General features: G+C 34.0%; 1 protein-coding gene and 1 long non-coding RNA gene across 3 annotated transcripts in view; one reads left to right on the top strand and one right to left on the bottom strand.

Moving 5' to 3' along the window:
• LOC128865664 (sodium-dependent neutral amino acid transporter B(0)AT3) overlaps window positions 1-20,465 on the top strand; it is a 60,424-nt gene that overhangs the window by 28,732 nt on the left and 11,227 nt on the right. For both annotated transcript variants that reach the window (XM_054105901.1, XM_054105902.1), the window contains exons 3-6: window positions 8,264-8,496; window positions 8,575-9,149; window positions 18,957-19,104; window positions 19,366-19,727. In XM_054105901.1, coding sequence (XP_053961876.1) covers window positions 8,264-8,496; window positions 8,575-9,149; window positions 18,957-19,104; window positions 19,366-19,727 — 1,318 coding nt within the window. The remainder of the gene's footprint in view (window positions 1-8,263; window positions 8,497-8,574; window positions 9,150-18,956; window positions 19,105-19,365; window positions 19,728-20,465) is intronic.
• On the bottom strand, window positions 7,724-9,830 carry LOC128865665 (uncharacterized). The gene is made up of 3 exons (XR_008454888.1): window positions 9,788-9,830; window positions 8,551-9,163; window positions 7,724-8,478 (listed from the first exon to the last, which is right to left on the bottom strand). It is a non-coding gene; the product is annotated as an uncharacterized LOC128865665 (long non-coding RNA).

Below are 20,465 nucleotides of genomic sequence, written 5' to 3'. Positions count from 1 at the left end.
GCCAGTTGTTTCTTTCTCGTGCTAACCGGCACCAGTTGGAAACACCAAGTAAAGCCAAGTCCTTCTCCACCTGATCCTTCCAACGTAGAGGAGGCCTTCCTCTTCCTCAGCTACCATCAGTTTGTACGTAGCCACTGGATCTTTATTCGCTACGAAAAGATCTATATCGTCGTGAAGCTCATACAGCTCATTGTTGAATCGTCTGCGATATTCGCCATCCACCAACATGCAGAGGTCCAAAAATCTTCCGCAGAATCTTTTTCTCAAGCACTACAAGCGACCCCTCATCGTTTCCACGATAGTCGATTCTACGTAACCAGAACGACTCGGATTTGTATTCGGCCAAGGACAACAACGCTTCATCAGATGTAGTCATCGTCCGTGCTTCTGCGCCTACGTTAAGACGGACATGATGAGAGCCTTATAGAGGTATAGATTTGTTCGTCAAGAGAGGACTTTAATACTCAGATTTTACGTTGGATTTCAAGGTTGACATTGTTATCGGTGTTAATGCTGGTTCCTAAATAAACAAAGTCTTTTACAACCTCGAAATCATAACTGTTAACACAGACGTGGGTGCGCCGATTGTTTATTTGATGACAGGAGGTACTTCGTTTTGCCTTCGTTCACCACCAGACCCATTCGCTTTGCCTCTTTATCCAGTTTGGAGAAGGCAGAACTAACAGCGCGATTGTTAAGGCCGATGATGTCAATATCATCGGCATACGTCAACAATTGCACGCTCTTATAAAAAATTGTGCCTGAGTAATGAAGTTTGTGGCTCGCACGATATTTTCCAATATCAGGTTAAAGAAGTCACACGACAGCGAGTCACCCTGTCAGAAATCTTGTATGGTATTAAACGGTTCGGAGAGGTCCTTCCCGATTCTGACGGCGTTACTGGTATTGAGCAACGTAGTATTAGTCTGCGAGTATACCAAATTCAGACATCGTGGTATGTAGATAACTCCTTTTCGTACTGTCAAATGCAGCTTTGTAGTCGACGAAAATAGGGTGTGTGTCGATTCTCCTCTTTTGAGTCTTTTCCAAGACTTGGCGAATTGTGAATATCTGGTCGATGGTGAACTTTCCAGGTCTAAAACCACACTGATAAAGTTCAACCAGTTGGCGATATTTAGAAGAATAAGTTTATTGGCGATGTTTAAAAGATTAATCCCGCGATAATTGGCACAGATTGCAAGTTCACCCTTCTTATGGATTGGGCAGAGCACACTTAAATTCCAATCGGCAGGCATGCTTTCATTCGACCCATTCTGTAATCACCGATTGGGGTAGCGAGATCTTCACATTCTTTGTGACATGCGCTGCTGTCACTATTTAACAAGTTCGAGAAGTGCTCCCACCATAATTTAAGCATGCTCTGGATGTCAGTCACCAGATCGCCGTCTTTGAAGCCTTCTATAAGCCTTTGAACTTTCTGGTAAAATTTTCGCACTCGGTTTTTCTTCATGATCGATCTGGTTTCGCGATTTCCGATCAGAACATAATCAAGTAGGTTGTATCTTCTTATGCTGGAATTTGGTACTGCAGATTACCATGTTTCGGGCCCCGACGAAGTTGATCAGACTTGGTCCGTTACCGGATGTTTATTATGCAGGCTGAATTTTTCGACAGTGGGACCAAAACTTCCCTCATAGGAACGTTCCAGGTGCTCATAGAAGAAATCTTTGGTCGCATCGTCTTTCTCTTCCTTTCGGGCGTGGGCGGAAATTAATGATATGTTAAAAAATCTGGCTTTGACTAGGATTATTCCAAGACGGTCGTCCACCGCAGTGAACGACGCTACTTGACGACGACGTCTCTTTCTCACTATAAATCCAACACCGAATTCCAGCTCCTTTACATGGCAGTCGTAGTTGATGTCGCAAGGTCCTATATTTTTCTTGTCTTGCGCCGTCCATCGCATCTCTTGAATGGGAATGATGTCAGCCGTTACTTTCACGAGGACATCAACCAGCCGGGTACAAACACCTTCCCCATTAAGGGACCGGACATTCCAGGTGCATGCCCATAAATCATAGTCCTTAGTTGGTTCGCGGGTGTCGTCATCAGTATAGGAAGTTCTTATACGACGCTTTGTTCGTGTTTTTATTTGGGGCGATGTTTTATTTTTACGTGGCGCATCCCAAACCCAGCGCACAACCAGATATCCGCAGTTGCTTTGCCTTCTCACATTAGCTTGGTCTTAAACGGGTGTTTGGGAACTCCCCAGAGGATACTTGGGCTAATCCCGGAAATTGTGAGCTGCTTGGGCAGATGCAGAAGAATCGTCCTGGCCACTCCCAAGTGAATAGCAATCGTGTACTTTCCCAATTTTCGTCGGCTTCTACACACGGAACCATCCATCCATAAGGTTATAGATATAACCTTTCGTTTAAATACGAATATATGTATGTGATACTTCTATATCGCTGGTACATTCCCATGTATCCAGAATGGAAATATTGATTTTCAAAGTTCATGAACCGATTAACAAATTTTCATAAAAAAATTATATGAAGAAAAAATGTATGTCTGCATGAAAATTTTTTCTTTGTTCCAAATATTTCAAAACTGCAAATTACAAATCAATCTAAATGGGAGGTACCTGCGAGTTAATACTTTGTTAGTTGTTATTAGGTAAACACCTCTTAATCACAACCGGTGCATTCCATGTAAGCCGCTCGTCGCAGCTACAGGAACTGCAGCCAAAAACTGTCCTTGAGCCGCATGTGGGCCATTTACAAATACCGAGACTACTACGCAAACTGGGTCATCCATTAAACTGATTCCGCAATTCAAATTTTATCCACTAGGCTCACGCGAGCAAGTATCATATTCTAGAAACGGGGATCATCACTGCGTTTTTTTAGTGATCCAAGATATGGCAAAGAGATTTTAATAAGCTATTAGCCATCGTGCAAGCCTTTATTAAGGCCGGCGGGCCTATTAGATGTCCTAAATTCAGTAGTTTTCGCGAAGCGTTGTAGGATGAGAAAGAAAACAATTAGCCAAATGAAGTTTTGGGGATAGTTTAATATATATTTGAACTAAAAAAAAAAAAATTGTACAATCTCCAACAATATATTGTAAGCCGAGTTATCAATAGATTCCCAGAGCGCCTTACCACTGAAGTATCCAACTTCTGTACAAGATACAACTTGAAATTTTCATCTGAAAACAAAAAAAAAAAGATTATTAATTTTGATGTAATTATCTTCTATGTGAACTAGAAAACATCCAAAAACTTTTTTAAACGACTTTTTTACCCAGTTGAAGAGTTTTTTTTTCCTTGAAAGACCACTTTTTTTCTACCTTCCCCAAAAATTCGAATTTTACGTGTTTTCTAGTTCACATAGAAGATAATTACATCAAAATTAATAATCTTTTTTTTTTTTGTTTTCAGATGAAAATTGCAAGTTGTATCTTGTACAGAAGTTGGATACAGGCGCTCTGGGAATCTATTGATAACTCGGCTTACAATATATTGTTGGAGATTGTACACATTTTTTTTTTTTAGTTCAAATATATATTAAACTATCCCCAAAACTTCATTTGGCTAATTGTTTTTTTTCTCATCCTACAACGCTTCGCGAAAACTACTGAATTTAGGACATCTAATTGGCCCGCCGGCCTTAAGATAATAATACTGTTGGAAGGAGGAATAAATTAATAAAGAAATTACGAAACAGCAAAAGACATCTTCGAAAGAGTGTGAGGACTCGCTTGCACATTTACGCTAAAAAAAATTGTATTAGCTCGGATGTGGAAACTATCACGATTTTTAAATCTATTAGAACCTACATATGTACATACGATACTCGTTTTATGACTTTAACACATTGAACATTGTTCAAAATACCGGCTAAGAGAGTCCAAAAATCGAATTCATACTTACTCTGACTAAAATAAGAGAAAAATGTTCGTTTGATAGGACGAAACTGGATTTTTTTAATCTTCTCAACCGCCCAAGCTACAATGTGAGACTTAATATGTTATGGTAGTCCATAAGTATACATAAATATACCTATGCGAATATTTTTGCAGTCACAAAAATTACTTTGATTTCGAATTAAAAACACATTGTTATCATATTGTAATAGAAATACATATACATATATACGTAGATGTTCATTTCCTTTCATGTTGAATATATAGAAAATAGGATTTTGGGGGCATTGGAGCCGAGTGCAATCTTCAGCCGTTGAAAAATACTTAGGAACGATCCCTTGGTAACCATATATGTGCATCTTTTATCGAGTACATGCTGTAACGGTACTTTTTGAGTTTGAATATATTTGCTGTGATTGAGTTTTTACGTTTTATTTTTATTTTTCCTTGCTCACTCCGCTCGGGAGCATAAGATGCTTCCATCGTACACGGTTTTAGGCTGTTGCTTTTGCGCCGTCCCATGTGATGTCAGCATGTGTTATCTCGCGCAAAATCTACCTTCTCCAAGTATTCTTTGGCCAACCGCTCCCTTGCTGGTTCCAGCCCAATGCCATTCTCGTGATGCTATTTGCTGGTTTTCTAAGCGTGTGACATAACCATCACCACTTTCTGCGTTTGAACAGCGCGTCGTTTCTGATGGTGTTCGTCCAGAATATTCTACAGATAATGCGTAGGCATTTTTTGACGAAAGATTGGAGCCGTTTGTTTGCGTTTTAGTGGGATCACTCAACAATGTTGTGAGAAATATACAGGTGCCACTCGAATTGCACGATTAATTAGATCCGTGTAACTTCAAACCTTATAAGTCCGAATTAGTGTCTTATATGCCACCACTTTTCAAGAGCAGGAAGCAAAAGAATTCTGCAGATAGCTTAATTATATTAATAAATATTATATGTAGGTATATGATGAATTTCTATTATTTTGTTCTTTGTTTCTAACTTAAATACCGCGTAACTTGAAGGAATGTCGCATTTTTTTCGTGTAACTTAAGTGCCGTGCTCTTCTACCTGTACTTAAGAACGAAATTTTGCGAATTAAAAAATGAAGTATTTAGAGTATTCCTACAGCAATTTGATCAATGTTCAGGATTGGGCATCTTCGAGTGAAAATATATACCTATAATGCACTCAGTTCGCAGAATGTTACAAATTTGGATCAGTTATTTGAAAAAGCCAAGGCGGGCCCAAGGGAATCTATATGATCTAAATTATAAAATTAGGAAATTAGCCTATCTACAAAATATTTCCAGCCCTCTCCATTACGAGCCATGTTTCGTAAATCGCGAAACGATTTGGATGTTTCATTGTCAACTATACTCCTCCACGTAGTTTTTGACCGCCCTCCTGCATTTTTTATGATTTGACTATTATTTCGTTTCGTTCTTAAGTATTTTTCTTGAAGGATTTTCGAATTGCATTAACTTTTGAAAATGAAATAAACAAATTTATGTTTTTCTTAGATAAAAATACTGATACAGATTGAAAACATTTTATATTTATTAAATAAAACCTATTTTGCAAAATATTTAAATGATTTTAAAGAAAAAAGTCTGAAATGAAGAGAACTGCATATCGTTCTTAAATATTTTTCAATAAATATGTCAGTTAGGCTAAAAATTGTGGTTTCTCTACTAATTTTCAGGATATGAAGCTCTGTAATTAATGGATTTTGGGTAGGTTCGGAGGCATCGTTAATTTCCAGGAGTCTCCATTTGCAATAAGAAAAAAATGAGCCCACCAATAAATTTGAGGAATTTCCGCTATTTTTTTCGTTATTTTTTTCTTTCTTCAACCATTCTCATTCTATAATAATAGATAAACATTAAGAAAGAAAATAGCCAAATTCTTAATATACATATATGTATAGTATGTATACATACATGCGTACTTATATATCTGTGCTGTGAAATCTAAAAACATTAGTAAGATTGCGCCTTCACATTAATTTAATTAGAATATAAAATAAAAACAGTTGTCGAATTGATTTTGTATCACAGTTTGACTTGCCATACGCAGCTACATATGTATGGTATGTACAATGTGTCAGTATGCAAGACCTAACGATTGTTAAGTTTCGGATGAAGAAAGTTGATTAAAAATATTCTTTTGGAATTGCTTATGGGTATATTGAAAAACTTATATTTATTTATTGAGAAAATATTTGATCGTTTGGGGTGTTTTACTTCTCTCTTTATTCGCGATTAATATATTTGTTGATTTATTGTCTTCTGTTATGTTTGGTTTTTTTTAAAGCTGTTGTGCTGTATGTACTTACTAAATATTTATTTATTATTTATTATTATTGAAAAAGGATAATATAATTATGTCTTAACAATCTAGAAAAAGCATTAGCAACAGCTTACTAAATACAGTGGCACAGTAAAGTCTTCATACCCCATTGAAAAGCGAGGTTTGGAGATTTCTGTGAACATTGTAGCATTAGAATATATTCCAAACAAATCCAATCTAACAACAAACAATAAATTTGAACAAAAAAATTTTAATCCAAAAATATTTATTAACAAAAACAAACAAAATTCATTTTCCAAACACAGAAAAGTCTGCATACTTTGTAAAAAGAATGTGTTTCACTTAAAAGGAAATAAAAAGACAACCGAATTAATACTTGGTGGGTCCGCCACGACTTTCTAGAACAGCATTTAATCTATTTTGCATGGAATTTACCAATACTTTTGTGTAATTATTCGAAATTAAATTTCACTCTTCAAGTAAAGCATTTTTGAGGTCCTGTTTTTTTTAATTGTCCTTTTCCTAATGCGACGATCCAATTCATCCCATAAATTCTCTATGGGGTTCAAATCCGGTGACTGGGGTGGGGAATGAAGTTGAAGGGGAACATTATATAGTAGCCATTCTTAGACAACACCAGCAGTATGTTTTGGGTCGTTATCTTGCTGAAAGTACCAACCCGCCATAAGACCCAGTTTACTCGCGGATTGCTTCAAATTATCTTTGAGAATGTCCAAATATACTATGCGCTCCATATTAATATCAATAATTGTTAAATTACCCACCCCAGCAGCTAAAATATTAATATCGAAGAACTAAACTTCTTTCTAACTAACGGTATCTAGTAAAGACGCCTGAAGTGATTGGTAGCACTGTTTGAGTACAGAACTGCATTTTGTGTACTCCACTACAAAGCCGTATGCAGACTTTTCTGTGTTTGGAAAATGAATTTTGTTTGTTTTTGTTAATAAATATTTTTGGATTAAAATTTTTTTGTTAAAATTTATTGTTTGTTGTTAGATTGGATTTGTTTGGAATATATTCTAATGCTACAATGTTCACAGAAATCTCCAAACCTCGCTTTTCAATGGGGTATGTAGACTTTACTGTGCCACTGTATATAAAGGCGTAATATTACCTAGTCATTTACTTAATAGTGTTTTGCTTTCAAATCTACAGATTAGGGGATTTATCTAAACGCTTAAATGCCTTGTAAACCTCGGAAACTCTCGAACTCGTTAAACAGCTCTCACAATTTGTATGAGAAGTGGTTCACACAAATTGTTTAAGGGACGATTTCTGTGTGTAGATTTAAACGAAAGAGGAAAGCAACTACAACTAATGATACAAATGTTCATTTCTCGAGGCGCGTTTATGTAACTGTGTGTGCAAACGTTTAAATACCAGCATTTCGTAAATTTAGATTTTTAGATGATGACGTATGTATATGATTATGTATACATAATTCGCGCATGCACCCTCTGTTAGGTGCTTGTCTTCTTGTTGTTCTATGAATGGTTCAAATGCGGTGTTTTCATGGCAGAAAAGCGCTAGAAGGGTTGCAGTTGCCTGCCCTGGGGCGACTGCTTTAGATTTTTTTTTATCATTTAATATTTCATATCCACATTGAGCATCGAAACCTGGACCGCTGAATGGTAGTTACGTGCACGTCCACTTGTCAGAGGCAGCCGCGCGTTCTATTTATAAACAGAATATGAAACTATTTAATGATGAATAATAAAAACCGTGGATAAAATAAGTAAACCTATTACTTTTATTGGAATATCCAAATCAACTGATCAACGACGAGATTATTTTGAAAGAATTTAAGAATATGCTATACCTTATATGTTTGTATATAGGCTACTCTAACTCCTAGTTGGATATAGGGCGAGAATACATATGCTATGCCGACTTAGAATTATTTATATTTTAATTATTGTTATTATTATTTTTTTAAAGTGTTTCACCTCGCTAATCAGCTAGTTTTTCTTTGAACAGTTGTATACGAGGATTGAATCTTATTAAAAGAATTGTATTTTAATGATTTCTCTTTTCAGGCGCTTTTCTTATACCATTCATGGTGATGCTGATATTAGAAGGAGTTCCACTCTTTTTAATTGAATTAGGCATTGGGCAGCGTATGCGACTGGGCGCACTCGGTGTATGGAACACAATACATCCTTGGCTGGGTGGCATTGGCATATCTTCCTGTATTGTTACACTGTTTGTCGCCCTATATTACAACGTAATCATAACGTGGGTTTTCTTCTACCTATTTAACAGTTTTCGTGTGAGTTAATGTACCCAATTGTGAATATTGAAAACAAAAGAAGACGCAAGTTACCAATTTTTATTTATTTATTTGCAGTATCCTTTGCCGTGGGCTTCTTGTCCAAAAAATGGCACCGTTGAAGTGGAAGAGTGCGCTCGTTCTTCAGAAACCGCTTACTTTTGGTATCGAACCACATTGGATGCTGCGCCTTCAATGGATGAGCCAGGTGGTTTTAAATGGTGGATCGTACTCTGTTTGTTCCTCTCTTGGACTATCGTATTTTTTATTGTGATGAAAGGCATTCAAAGTTCTGGCAAGGTGGTATATTTCACATCACTTTTCCCATACATTGTGTTGACGATCTTCTTTATACGTGGAATTACGCTGAGAGGTGCTAGTGCTGGGCTTATACATATGTATACACCTAAAGTTGAGAAACTAGCCGATCCCACAGTATGGCTAGATGCTGCCACACAAGTTTTCTACTCATTCGGTTTGGCTTTTGGATCGCTAATAGCATTTGGAAGTTATAATCCGCCCAAGAATAACTGTGTTCGTGATGTCCTGTTGGTGTCGGTTTGTAATGCCATTACCGCTATATACGCCAGTGTAGTGATTTTCGCTATACTGGGTTTCAAGGCCACGGTCAATGTAGATCGCTGCATTGAGCTGTAAGTACTATACACTGGAAATTATTGGTGACAACTGGTTGCTTTGGAAACTTTAATTCATTTAAAGTTCATTTTAATTGATTGCTGAGCGCATAGTCATTTTAAGGAAAATATGTATGTATGTAATATAGTTGAAAGAGGCTGAGAGGGTGTTGTAGAAGTAAATCATTTTGATAGAGCCCTGATTGTTCAATTAAATAGCATCGTAGTGCATAATTGAAGCAATTGGAATGCGCCAATTGCACGAATATATTCCTAACCATCTAACAAAACACTAAAAAATGTTGATGCATTACATTTACATATGAACATAAGGGTAACCCTTAAATGAGTAGGTTTTGCAAGTTTATTTTATTTATTTTGATAAATTAGGGTGTATTTGTATGACTCAGTCTTCGGTCTCAGTACATCATCAGGCACTAAACTACAAAATTAAAAATCAAATTGTGGAATCTAACGTAAAACAAATAAATGAGATAATTTAAATCTACATAGTTATTTTTAGAGTTAAAATTAAAACTTAAAATTAAATAATATATATTAAAAGTCATTAAATTTGGTTTAGTACAATACAATAACAGAAGAAAAAAATAGAAAGCAAACGAAATAGAAATAGAAAAAAGAGAACAGTGAAATACCTTTTGTTCATAAATGTAATTTGTCATATTCACGAGCGGACTGTATAATTAAAAAACTGCACTGGTTGACTGTTGGTGTATAATTGAACTGAACTTCGCCTTTTATCCCTCATCATCATTTTTTACATATTCAAAAGATACAGTTATATTTCTTAGCGTCTATTTGATGCAGTGTTGCATTTTAGAAATCATTTTAGTAATTTTGTTGAGTATTACGCTATGTGTAAACTGAGTAGAAAACTTAAGTTTATTGTTACAAAAATAAATATATGTATTTATTAAAATTTATTATAAACAATAACAAATCCAAACACCTTACACGCATAGGTAAAATAACACGGTGCTACAGTGAATCAGAACTTTCGAAGTGACATGATGAGCACTGTAGATCTAGCCGAGAACGACGCGGAACCGTGTTCAAAAAATTTTTAACACCCTCAAGTTTTTTATTTATCGTTAAAAAACCGATTTTGGGTGTTTTCCGACACTTAAAAATTCGTAGCTCGTCTGCATTTTATTCGATTTCCAATCTTGAAACAGTTTTGTTGAGGTAAATGTTAGTCCTTCTGGCGGCTGTCTTCTATTCTTCACGCTAAGCAAAAACAACCACTGATTTTTCAACACAAAACTTAAACTGTAGTAAATTTTTCCAAATTTTTGCGAGTTTAACGAGATGTTGTTGATAATCTTGAAATGAAAGGTTTATTTATTAGTAGAATGTTTTATAGCTGTTTCTATTCCAAATGTAAAAAGCATTTAATTTCAAAAATCGATCAAAATGTGTCGAAGTAACGGATTTTTTTGTAAAATAAAAAAATCAGTAAACTGAAAGTTTTGTTCACTACTTTCATATTTGCAAATTTAGTGCGGTTCTCCGTTACTATTCGCAAACTACGTGTATAATTAAGTATATTTACTCATACCTGTGTCCATTCGGAATCTAGCAAGCATTATTTCATCAAAATTGTTTAGAAATTTTCCAAGTGAAGAACGTTTTTGTAGAAATAAAATAAAAACAGAACATTCTCGAGTTGAACAGAAACCGGAGAAGAATATTATAACGTCAAAAAAAAATAAATAAATATAATAATGCATAAAGTAACGCAATTTGCTGACTTACTTCTGCAATTTTCTGACTTACCCGGACGTATTATTACCTTACTAAACCTCACCTAACCTAACGTTATAGAAATCAATCCAACCGAATACAATGTGAGACAATCGAACCCATCCTATCCTATCAAAACTCGACGTAACCTTGAATAACTTATCCTAATCTCACTTCACTAAATATAACCCTACGTAACACAATTGAACCGATTTCATTGTACTTCCATGTGTACTCGATTCAAAACATCTACAAATAAACGTTACGTATCTTTAGCTAGCATAACACAAAATAACATAACTTTACAGGAAATTCGTAATTAAAATCAACCTAACCAAACTTCATTAACATGAACGAATCTAACGCAACCTGAGCTGAGTTTTTTCCATGTAATATAAGAGTGGCTAATTTGAATTTATTTACATATTTTCGCTCGGCACTGAAACACACTTAATTTCATTGCCTTACGTTTGTGTGTATATTAGCTTAATTTAAATAACGTTAGGTAAGGTTAGGTTAGGTTAGATGCACTTATGCTAATTTTTAATAGGTCTTGAGCATTCAAGAGTGATGATTTTTCACACTCATTAAATTGTACATGTACCAGCAAATTGCAAACGGTTTTGCTGAGTCATGCAAGCTTCGGTTGGTCAGTTTGGATAAGCTAAGCTTGGGTTATAATGAGTTTTGATATGTTAGATTCATAGTTATATAAACTTATTGCTGTCTTTCAAAATTTGCCAGAATAACCAGTAAAGCACTATCGGTCATGCAGTATTCTCTCGCAGTCTCGGTTCAGCTGGATTTTTAAAAATGTGGAAAAATACATTTAAAAAAAATATAGTATTGTAACTTTTACAGTTTTCGATGTATGAAGATGAAAAATAGCTTATTTCGAGCACATTTTTTGGAGTTTAAAAATATGTATAAATTTGTGGTGCTCGTTGGAGAATAGTGGCCAAAAAATAGCATCACATTGAAAAAACGTGGAAAAATTACACAAATCAGAGCTTGTTATTGAAAATTTCTTTTGAACATCAATCGTTCAATCTTAGAATTATATATGTACATTCGTATTGAAATAAAAAATCGGTTGAAAAATGGGTTAGTTATGTATTGTATTGTTATGTATTTTTACTTCATCTAAAACACCATAAATCGGGTTTTTAACAATAAATTAAAAATTTGAGGGGGTTTTGAATTTTCTAAACACAGTTTTGTGTTGTACTGGTCTTAACCTAAAACGTGCACCATATCACTTGAAGAGTTCTTTCGATTTTTTTTTTTATTTTGTAATTTATGTACCCTGTAATTTAGAATACATTTTTTTAGTTGCCTTTATTTTTTATCGTAGGCTCAACAGTGTCAGCCTGGCAGCATTAAAAAAACAGACTTCAACAGGACAAATAGGGATTTTTAGAGATAATTAGAGTTTGAAGCCTACAAAACTTAAAGCTTTTACGTGAATAAATAGTACGAGTTTCAGTTTACTAATTTACGGTAGTCCTACGCATATGCAAATATGTAATTTAAATCGTACAAGTAGTAGTAAAGAAATAGTAGAAAGCTATGACTACTTAAGGAACATCTACAAGGTAGCAGCAGTAGAGTAGAAACAACAATGACGTGTTGATTCTTGAAAGTTCTACAATACCAAACTCGAAATGTCAAATTTGACTAGTGACTAGCAGTCCATAGCTCACTGAGCGCTCTTTGAGTATGTGCGTACTCTTGGTGTATGCTACTTTCGATAAAAACAAAGTAAAAGGTAAACAAAGCTCGCCAAGTTAGAGAACAGGTCAAAATATTAAAAAAGTGGAATCAGCTGCTCTACTGATATTACTTTAGGTGTGTTAAGCACGTAGCAGCAGTAGAGCAAAAACAGCAAGAGCAATGTACATATTTTGTTTTTGCATTTGATATCTAGAATTTCAAAATCTATAAACAAAAATTGACAGTGCAGATTAACTTAATAAAAATTTGAAAACTTAGAGACCAAATAAATAGAACAAAATGCAACCCAACTTCCGCTGTGAAAGTAATTTTGGTTGTTACGTCATAGGAGACTTAAGGCACCTTTCTGGTCTAGAATTTTGAAAAAAAACGATTTTTTCATGTAATGATAGTTTATACTTTCAAAAATATACTTGCAAATTTTTATTTTGAAATTCGTTGTAGTTTAGACGTTAGAGTCCTTTAAAACGAGACCGGTATGGGTACGACCCAAAGGTATAAGCGCGTTAACTCAAAAAGTACTGAACCGATTGATTTGAATTTTTAATATTTTATTGAGTAGACTTGTGGCTCTCGCGGATAGCAGAATTATATATTACTTTTATAATCAATTTTTTTTAGTTTTTTTAAGAGCGAGAACGTAAAAAAAGTCTTTTTTTGTTTTTCCAATAAACAGATAAAATATCTACAATAGAAAAAAATTTGTTTTTGTAAATCTGCTACCCACCGTAGCGACATACCTTCTGATGAATAATCGACCGAATTTTTTTTTTAGACGTACCTGAGCAGCCCAATCAGTTACGCAATCAGGAAGCAATTTTTTTATTATTGTCATTAAAAAATATTTGTTTTTTGTTAATAAAGAATTGATCTAATGAATAAAAACGATTTTCAATTGATACCTATTGTTTTTCTTCAATTTTCAACGCCTTCAATTTTCACGTCTCTACACCAGAAAAGTGCCTTAACAGCATAACTGTGCCCACTCGTTTCACATGTATTCTTATGCTCTTCCAATCAGTCGCTGTTCAGACCATATATAACTAGATACGAAACTCATTAATTGGGTATTTTTTAAACAAAAATTGTGCAATAAAAATAAGGATAATCAGTATTAAGTACATAAATAAGCAAAAATTCAAGTAATAAGAGCAGTACGACAGATTTGGTACTGTCTTATTGGATAGAAATAAAAAAAATTGTTACCCTTTCGACTATTAAGGGCAATTACTTACATTTCTTTGTAATCAATACAAATTACATTAGGAGATATTTACAAAAACAAAAAAAAGTGCTTTTAAAAATAATTAAGCAATATTCATAATTAATTTTATGAATATGTAAAAAAAATTAAATTTAAATTAAATTACGTATCAACTAACCAGTATGTGGTACTGAAAAACAAACAATAATAATAATAAAAGACGTAAACACTAATAATAATAAGAGAAAGTATTTAAACTTTACGGCAAATTTTATAAAAAAACAATTTGCCGAAACTTAGTTCCAGCACCATTAAACGCTTATTAAAGTACTTTATCGGGGAGTGCATTCTGCACTTTAAAATAGCTTTTTTACATGTATTAGAGGGTCTACTTCAAGGCTGTGTCATAATAATTTCTCTAATATATTGTAGTGTCAAAAACTAGTTCGCCATTAAACACTTGATATATACCAATAAATAAAAAAAGGGAAATAATTCCAGATTAGACTTAAGTATATTTCACAACAAATGGATTTTTTCACAACTATTCAAACGGAATAAAAGTGCAAGCAAATAATATTTTGAAGATAATAACACAATTAGCCCCTATATATTATATATGTGTACATGACATATCCAACGAATAGAGGCAATGTTGGAAAATAAAGTGACGCCTGGATGTCAGTAGCAAATCCTGGACAGAACCTGTTTATTATGTATTTAATCTTTGACATTTGTCAAGTAGACAGATGTACAATTTTGCACGATAGAACAACGCGTTAAAGTTATGAAACTTGTTATGAAAATTGTCGATCTTTAAGAACAACACGTCACAAAATTCGTGATTTTTTTGGGGGAAATATTCATCTGAATGAGTCGGAAAATAATATAAAATTTACTGCTACAGCTCTTAGATGCAAAAGCCATTATGCTGTCTACATAAGATTTATATATCGAATTAACACTTGCCGGCAGAATAAATGATGCACAAATAAAACTATCTAAAGCGTCACGTACAAGAACTCAGAGAATCATTTTTCGTCTTTGAACTGCTACTAGAATTTCGCATCAAGTTCAGATATCATGAGCATTTACACTTAGGGTAAAACGATGATGTATGTATGTCTGTTGCGGTTTTAACTTTTGCGACTAGATTAGAGACAGTCTTCCAGTCAGGTGTATTACAAGGAATTGGTGAAGATGATGCTACTGAATCAGACCAAGGGACATGGTGAAAAGATTTTTATAGGTGTGACCAATATCAGACCGTTAATCAACTCGCAGCGAATTTGACAAAATCAGGTGAAGGGTTGACGTAGCAGGAGTTGAATTGGTTTGTTTACGAAAAAACTGAGACCGTGTCTGTGTATTAGGGTGGTCCTTATTTTTCGAAATCAAAATTTTCAATGCAGGAATCTCTCATTATGTTGTTTTTGATAAAAAAAAATATTTCCTAAAGTTTCATACCGATAAATTACCGTTATCACGTGCCGCAATGCCATTGAAATCATACTTAGAAAAGATATATGAAAAATTGACGATATGTTTTGTTTTGCTTTTTTATTTTATGCAAATTCTCATTAAAAAAAAAAAAAACATAAATAAAAAGAAATTCAAATAATTTTTTAATAAAAACTTAGTTCACTTGTTATTTTTGTTACTGAAGTCGACACTCATAGCCTCTCTGGTGTGTTTAGGGTAAGTTTTTCTATATTTCTCCACAACCTATAATTATAATATACATAAATGAAAATCGTTAATTTTTAATAAATAACAAAATTTTGTATGACGTGTTTTACTTACTTGAAGAACGAACTGCTTTTGGTTTTCATTTTTAGTGAAAGAATTGTTGAATTCTTCCATCAACTTCACCCCCCTTTTAGCTGTGTCGTTGACTACATTAATGTTGTCCAAGATTTTTTTCCCTTCAATATATTTCGGGTTAAGATGCCATTCAGCAGCATTTTCATTCAAAAATGCGGGATTTATATTGAAGCGTTCAAATAAATTCATTGAATTTTCAGTTATTAAACAACTTGGAAGGTCTTTTTGTAAAAAAATTTTCAGGTCCTTGTATTGAGCAGAAAGTTTTTTCGAGGCATCGGTTTCATTTTTTGATTCACTTTGTTTATCCTGCATTATATTTTTAAGCTTTTGCGCCATCTTCTCTCTTTCTTTAATTGGCACATTGTGATCAAATAATGAAAACACGACCGCCTCATCTGCCAAGTACCAGAGATGATTTATAAACTTCATTATACATGCTTTTGCCACTGTTTCGTCTTTTTGTAGGTATATTAATTATTCAAGTTTCTCAAAAGACAAATATCTTGCCATGGAGCCTCGATTGCTCTGTTTGCTCTAAACCATGGTTTTATGTAGTTAACAACAATAAAACCACATATTCTGCATAATGCTTGTTTTTCATCTTCCGTTGTTTCGACTTCATTCCGTAATAGAAATATTTTTATACTATAAATGGCCTTTGCCATCCACCGAGCTTGCTGATAAGCACCTGGCTTTCGTATGATATTGCCCTTAGGAAGTGTTCCACCCAAGAGTATTATCGATAATTCAAGGAATTCCTTATAATCATTACGTGGCTGGTGCTCTTTTTCAAGTGTTGTCAAGCAAAATTGTAATATTTCATCACGTTTTCCTTCTAATAATGTCATTAATATACTGCTTGTGCTAAAGTCACAGATATTTTGTGTATTGATTTTTGAAAAGTTAGCTTTGAATTTTTTAAATAATGGAATGTCCGGACCAGTAGATTTAAATAGTTTTACACTTGAAATAGCCGATTGCAGCACCAACTCATAAACATGATGCCGACAAGCTAGATATAAAATGCTGCGACCAAGTTTCATTTCCAACATGGCACAGGCTCCATTTAATCGGCCGGTATTGGAAGATGTTGTATCAAATACAAAGGCTTGAACTTTATGTGGCAATGACCACTTTTCTAATGTGTCATAAACTGCGCTGGAGATTTCTTTTCCACATCCTGAAGGAATATGTGGAACTCCTAAAAGCTGCTCGATTACAGGCGTTTTGACTATAACGGGTAGGCGGTCAACTTTACTCGTATTGGTCAAATCTGGCAGTAATTTGGTATCCCAGTGCACTACTGCAAAGTCAACATTTAAGCCTGAAAAATTTCTTTCGATATCTTTTGCTATATCTTTGCGATATTTATGTCTTGCTCGTCTAATAGATGACCGATTTATGACAAAGTCCATTGGATCTAAAGAAAGACTTTCCACACAAGCATTTAAAATATGTACTGCATCTCTATCACTGGCATGACATTTATCTAAAGCAGCAGCAAGTCTTCCAGTCAGAATCAAATTTCTTGCTCTGCGGAGTTTTCTATTATCAGGCATAAGCGATAAATTATTTTGTTCTTCCCATGATGCTGTAGGATCGGATCAAGTATTGAGAAGTCGAGGTTCTGCCTCACCAAAAACGCTGCCTCTTTCAGAAGTTTCTGAATCAGAAGAAGAAAATCTGGGAGTTGGAACTAGAAATCAAAAATATTTATTTATGTATTTTAATTGCTATTTTATAAATTTAATATATTACTTACCGTAGGTTTGATTTTTTTCCTTTTCAGCTTGTAGTTTTTGCTTTTTCAACTCTTTCTTTTTTTCAGTTACCGCTTTTCGTTTTTCTGCTGCAGTTATCTTGTTATCTATGCCAAGCATACTACCTACACGATTTGGTTTTCTTTGGGCAATTAAAAACTGTTTGTCTTTCTCAATAGACATAATGTTCAAAGCATTTGCATGAGCAATGTCAAACAGATTATTAAATTTTTCGCTGAACGCCTTTTCTTTACCTTGTTGGTTATCTGTTCTTCGTTTACAGCTTTTTTCTAAATTTCGCCATTCTTCGTACAATTTTTTTAACTTTTTCACACTATCACTCTTGTCTTTGGTCGGAATTCTTGCCTTTCGCCAAAATATTTCACACTCGTCGATCACTAAATTTGCCGCTTCTGCAGCTTGCTGCCAAGAATTTGATTTTTCATTGCACCTACTAAATAAATTCCTTGTCGCGGCATTTTAAAGTTTTTCTTAAATGACAAATTTATGCCTCTTAATTTTTACTTCACTTCACTTCACTTATAATGAATCACACAAATTGCGTGGAGATTAAAAATTTTTTAATGCAACTACAACGCTAACAGAATAACGGAACTATTCGCAAAATAATTACAACACATATGTGTTATTTAAAGCAGTCAATATGCCCTTTATTGCTTGCTTCTTTTACGCTAATTATGATAACGGTAAAAAGATAGCAAAGCAGAAGATAGCAAAATAGCAACACAGCAGTGTCTGACAATTTCGTCACTATTGCCTTGACAACGTAACTTCAGTGGCATTGCGGCACGTGATAACGGTAATTTATCGGTATGAAACTTTGGGAATAATTTTTTTTTATCAAAAATATTATATTGAGAGGTTCCTGCATTGAAAAGTCACCAAAATATTTCATGCAGTACATTTAAGGACCAGCCTACTGTGTATTATACGAAAAAAATGAACACACCCCTCAATAATATTGCTCCATTGCCGCCTGAACAACGACTGATTGGACGAGTGTGCGAATACGTGTGAAATGAGCGGACAGAATTCTGCTGTGTAATCCCATCTGACGCTATTGTGAAAACATAATATTTTTAAAGATGTGAGCAAGATCAGACCGTCGATCGGCTCTCAGCGAAAGTATGTACATATGTAATATATATATTAAGCGAAAAACTATACTATGATTAAGAACCAGTGCAAAAAAAAAAAAAAAACAGTAATATAGACTAGATTCAGAGCGACAAAAATATTGAAGCTTATAGTATTTAATGTAATAAGAGAATCAACTTTTTAAGTTATAACTACATACATATTTACAATAAGTAAGAAATAAGGAATGATGAGAAATATATAAAATGATTCTCTGAGTTAAAATTTTTATTTACATTTGGACATTAATTTAGGGAAATTTTACTAAAATTTTTGTTTGGGACTTTACTTAATTTTCTTATTGCTAATTAGATAAGATATAGATAAATAACCAAAGCAAATAATATTAAAATTAATATTATTTTTTGTATTCAACAGCAATAAAGACATACTGGTCAAACATGATCTCATTCCATTTAAAAATGTAACCATTGAAGAATACGAAGCTGTTATGGCTAAAATCAACGGGACCGAGTCAATCAGCTTAGAACTTGAAGAATGCAGCCTTTCAAAACAACTTGACAATGTAAGTGTACATTTGCTATATACATACATAAGTAGGTACATATAATGTATATGTATATATGCATCTGTAGATATCACTCTTTTGTTGGAAGAACATCATATTTCGAAAAACTATTTCTCCTTAAGTATCTTGAGATATACATACAAACACACAAAATTATTTTTGAATTATGACACTCTTCCAGCAAGCGAGGAATATTTTTTATATGTTTGCAACTTTTCACATACTGGTAAACGATTTTTATTTTTTTATTTTCTGAAGGCTGCCGAGGGCACTGGCCTTGCTTTCATTGTTATTACTCAGGCAATTGTGGAGTTACCCGGTGCACCATTTTGGGCGGTTCTGTTCTTCACCATGTTGCTTTCACTTGGCTTGGGTTCTCAAATTGGGATACTAGAGGGAATGCTGTGCACCCTTTTTGACATTGATATCATTAAGCGGGTTAAGAAACAACATGTGACGGGAGTGGTATGTCTCTTCTGCTTCATTGTCGGTTTCATCTTCTGTACAGGTGCGGGTGAATATTGGCTTAAGATGTTCGATTCATTTGCGGGCACCATCGGTTTGGTCGTTGTCGCCTTAATGGAAACTATTGCTGTTGTGTACATCTATGGGCATGAGAGGTATTATTATAATCATATTAAGTGTACCGTATCAACTACATACTTAAATTACAAAATGTCGTTCGTTTTTTTATTTAAAAATTTGGAGATTTCGGAATCTTAGTTAGTTTAATTAAGACAATTTAATGATCGAAGGAAGGCCATGTATTATGGAAACATTCACATCTCGAACTTAGTTTCCAAACATTTTCATTTTTACACATTGATGTTTCTGACAAAAAGGAAATATATGATAAGATTATCAGATTTTGTGAGTAACCGAAATCCTTTTGGCATTTGTAGTTTATATCTTTCAATGAATAAGCGCCAGGGATCGCTTAAACAAACTTTTGACATAGTTTGGTGTTATTTTGGAGATTTTTTTAATTCCAACCCATCGAGGATTTCGGCTCATAATACACAGCTAAATAAACATATGCAGAAAAATATATAAGACTATAGAAGTCTTAAATAAATCTTTATTCCATAGGATAATCTTATATTTTAATGATAGACTTGATTGTAAAGCTGTAGCTTTAGACAATATGTATGTAGTTCAATATTGCATTGTAAGGCAGCAATTTACCACTTAGCTTGGGTAGAAGAGCTTTAAGTAACACGAATCAGTCATATTGGACGCATCAGCCAATTTGATAACAACATCGCTTAATTTTATGAGAAAAATGTGAAGGCCAATGAATATCTTTTTTATTTTTCTCCATTTTTTATAGCGTAAATTTGATGTTTTGATACTGAGTA

This window comes from Anastrepha ludens, chromosome 6 (genome assembly GCF_028408465.1).
Source record: "Anastrepha ludens isolate Willacy chromosome 6, idAnaLude1.1, whole genome shotgun sequence".
NCBI lineage: Eukaryota > Metazoa > Arthropoda > Insecta > Diptera > Tephritidae > Anastrepha > Anastrepha ludens.
The sequence above is the reverse complement of the archived record's forward strand: the minus strand, read 5'-3'. Positions and strand labels throughout refer to the sequence as shown.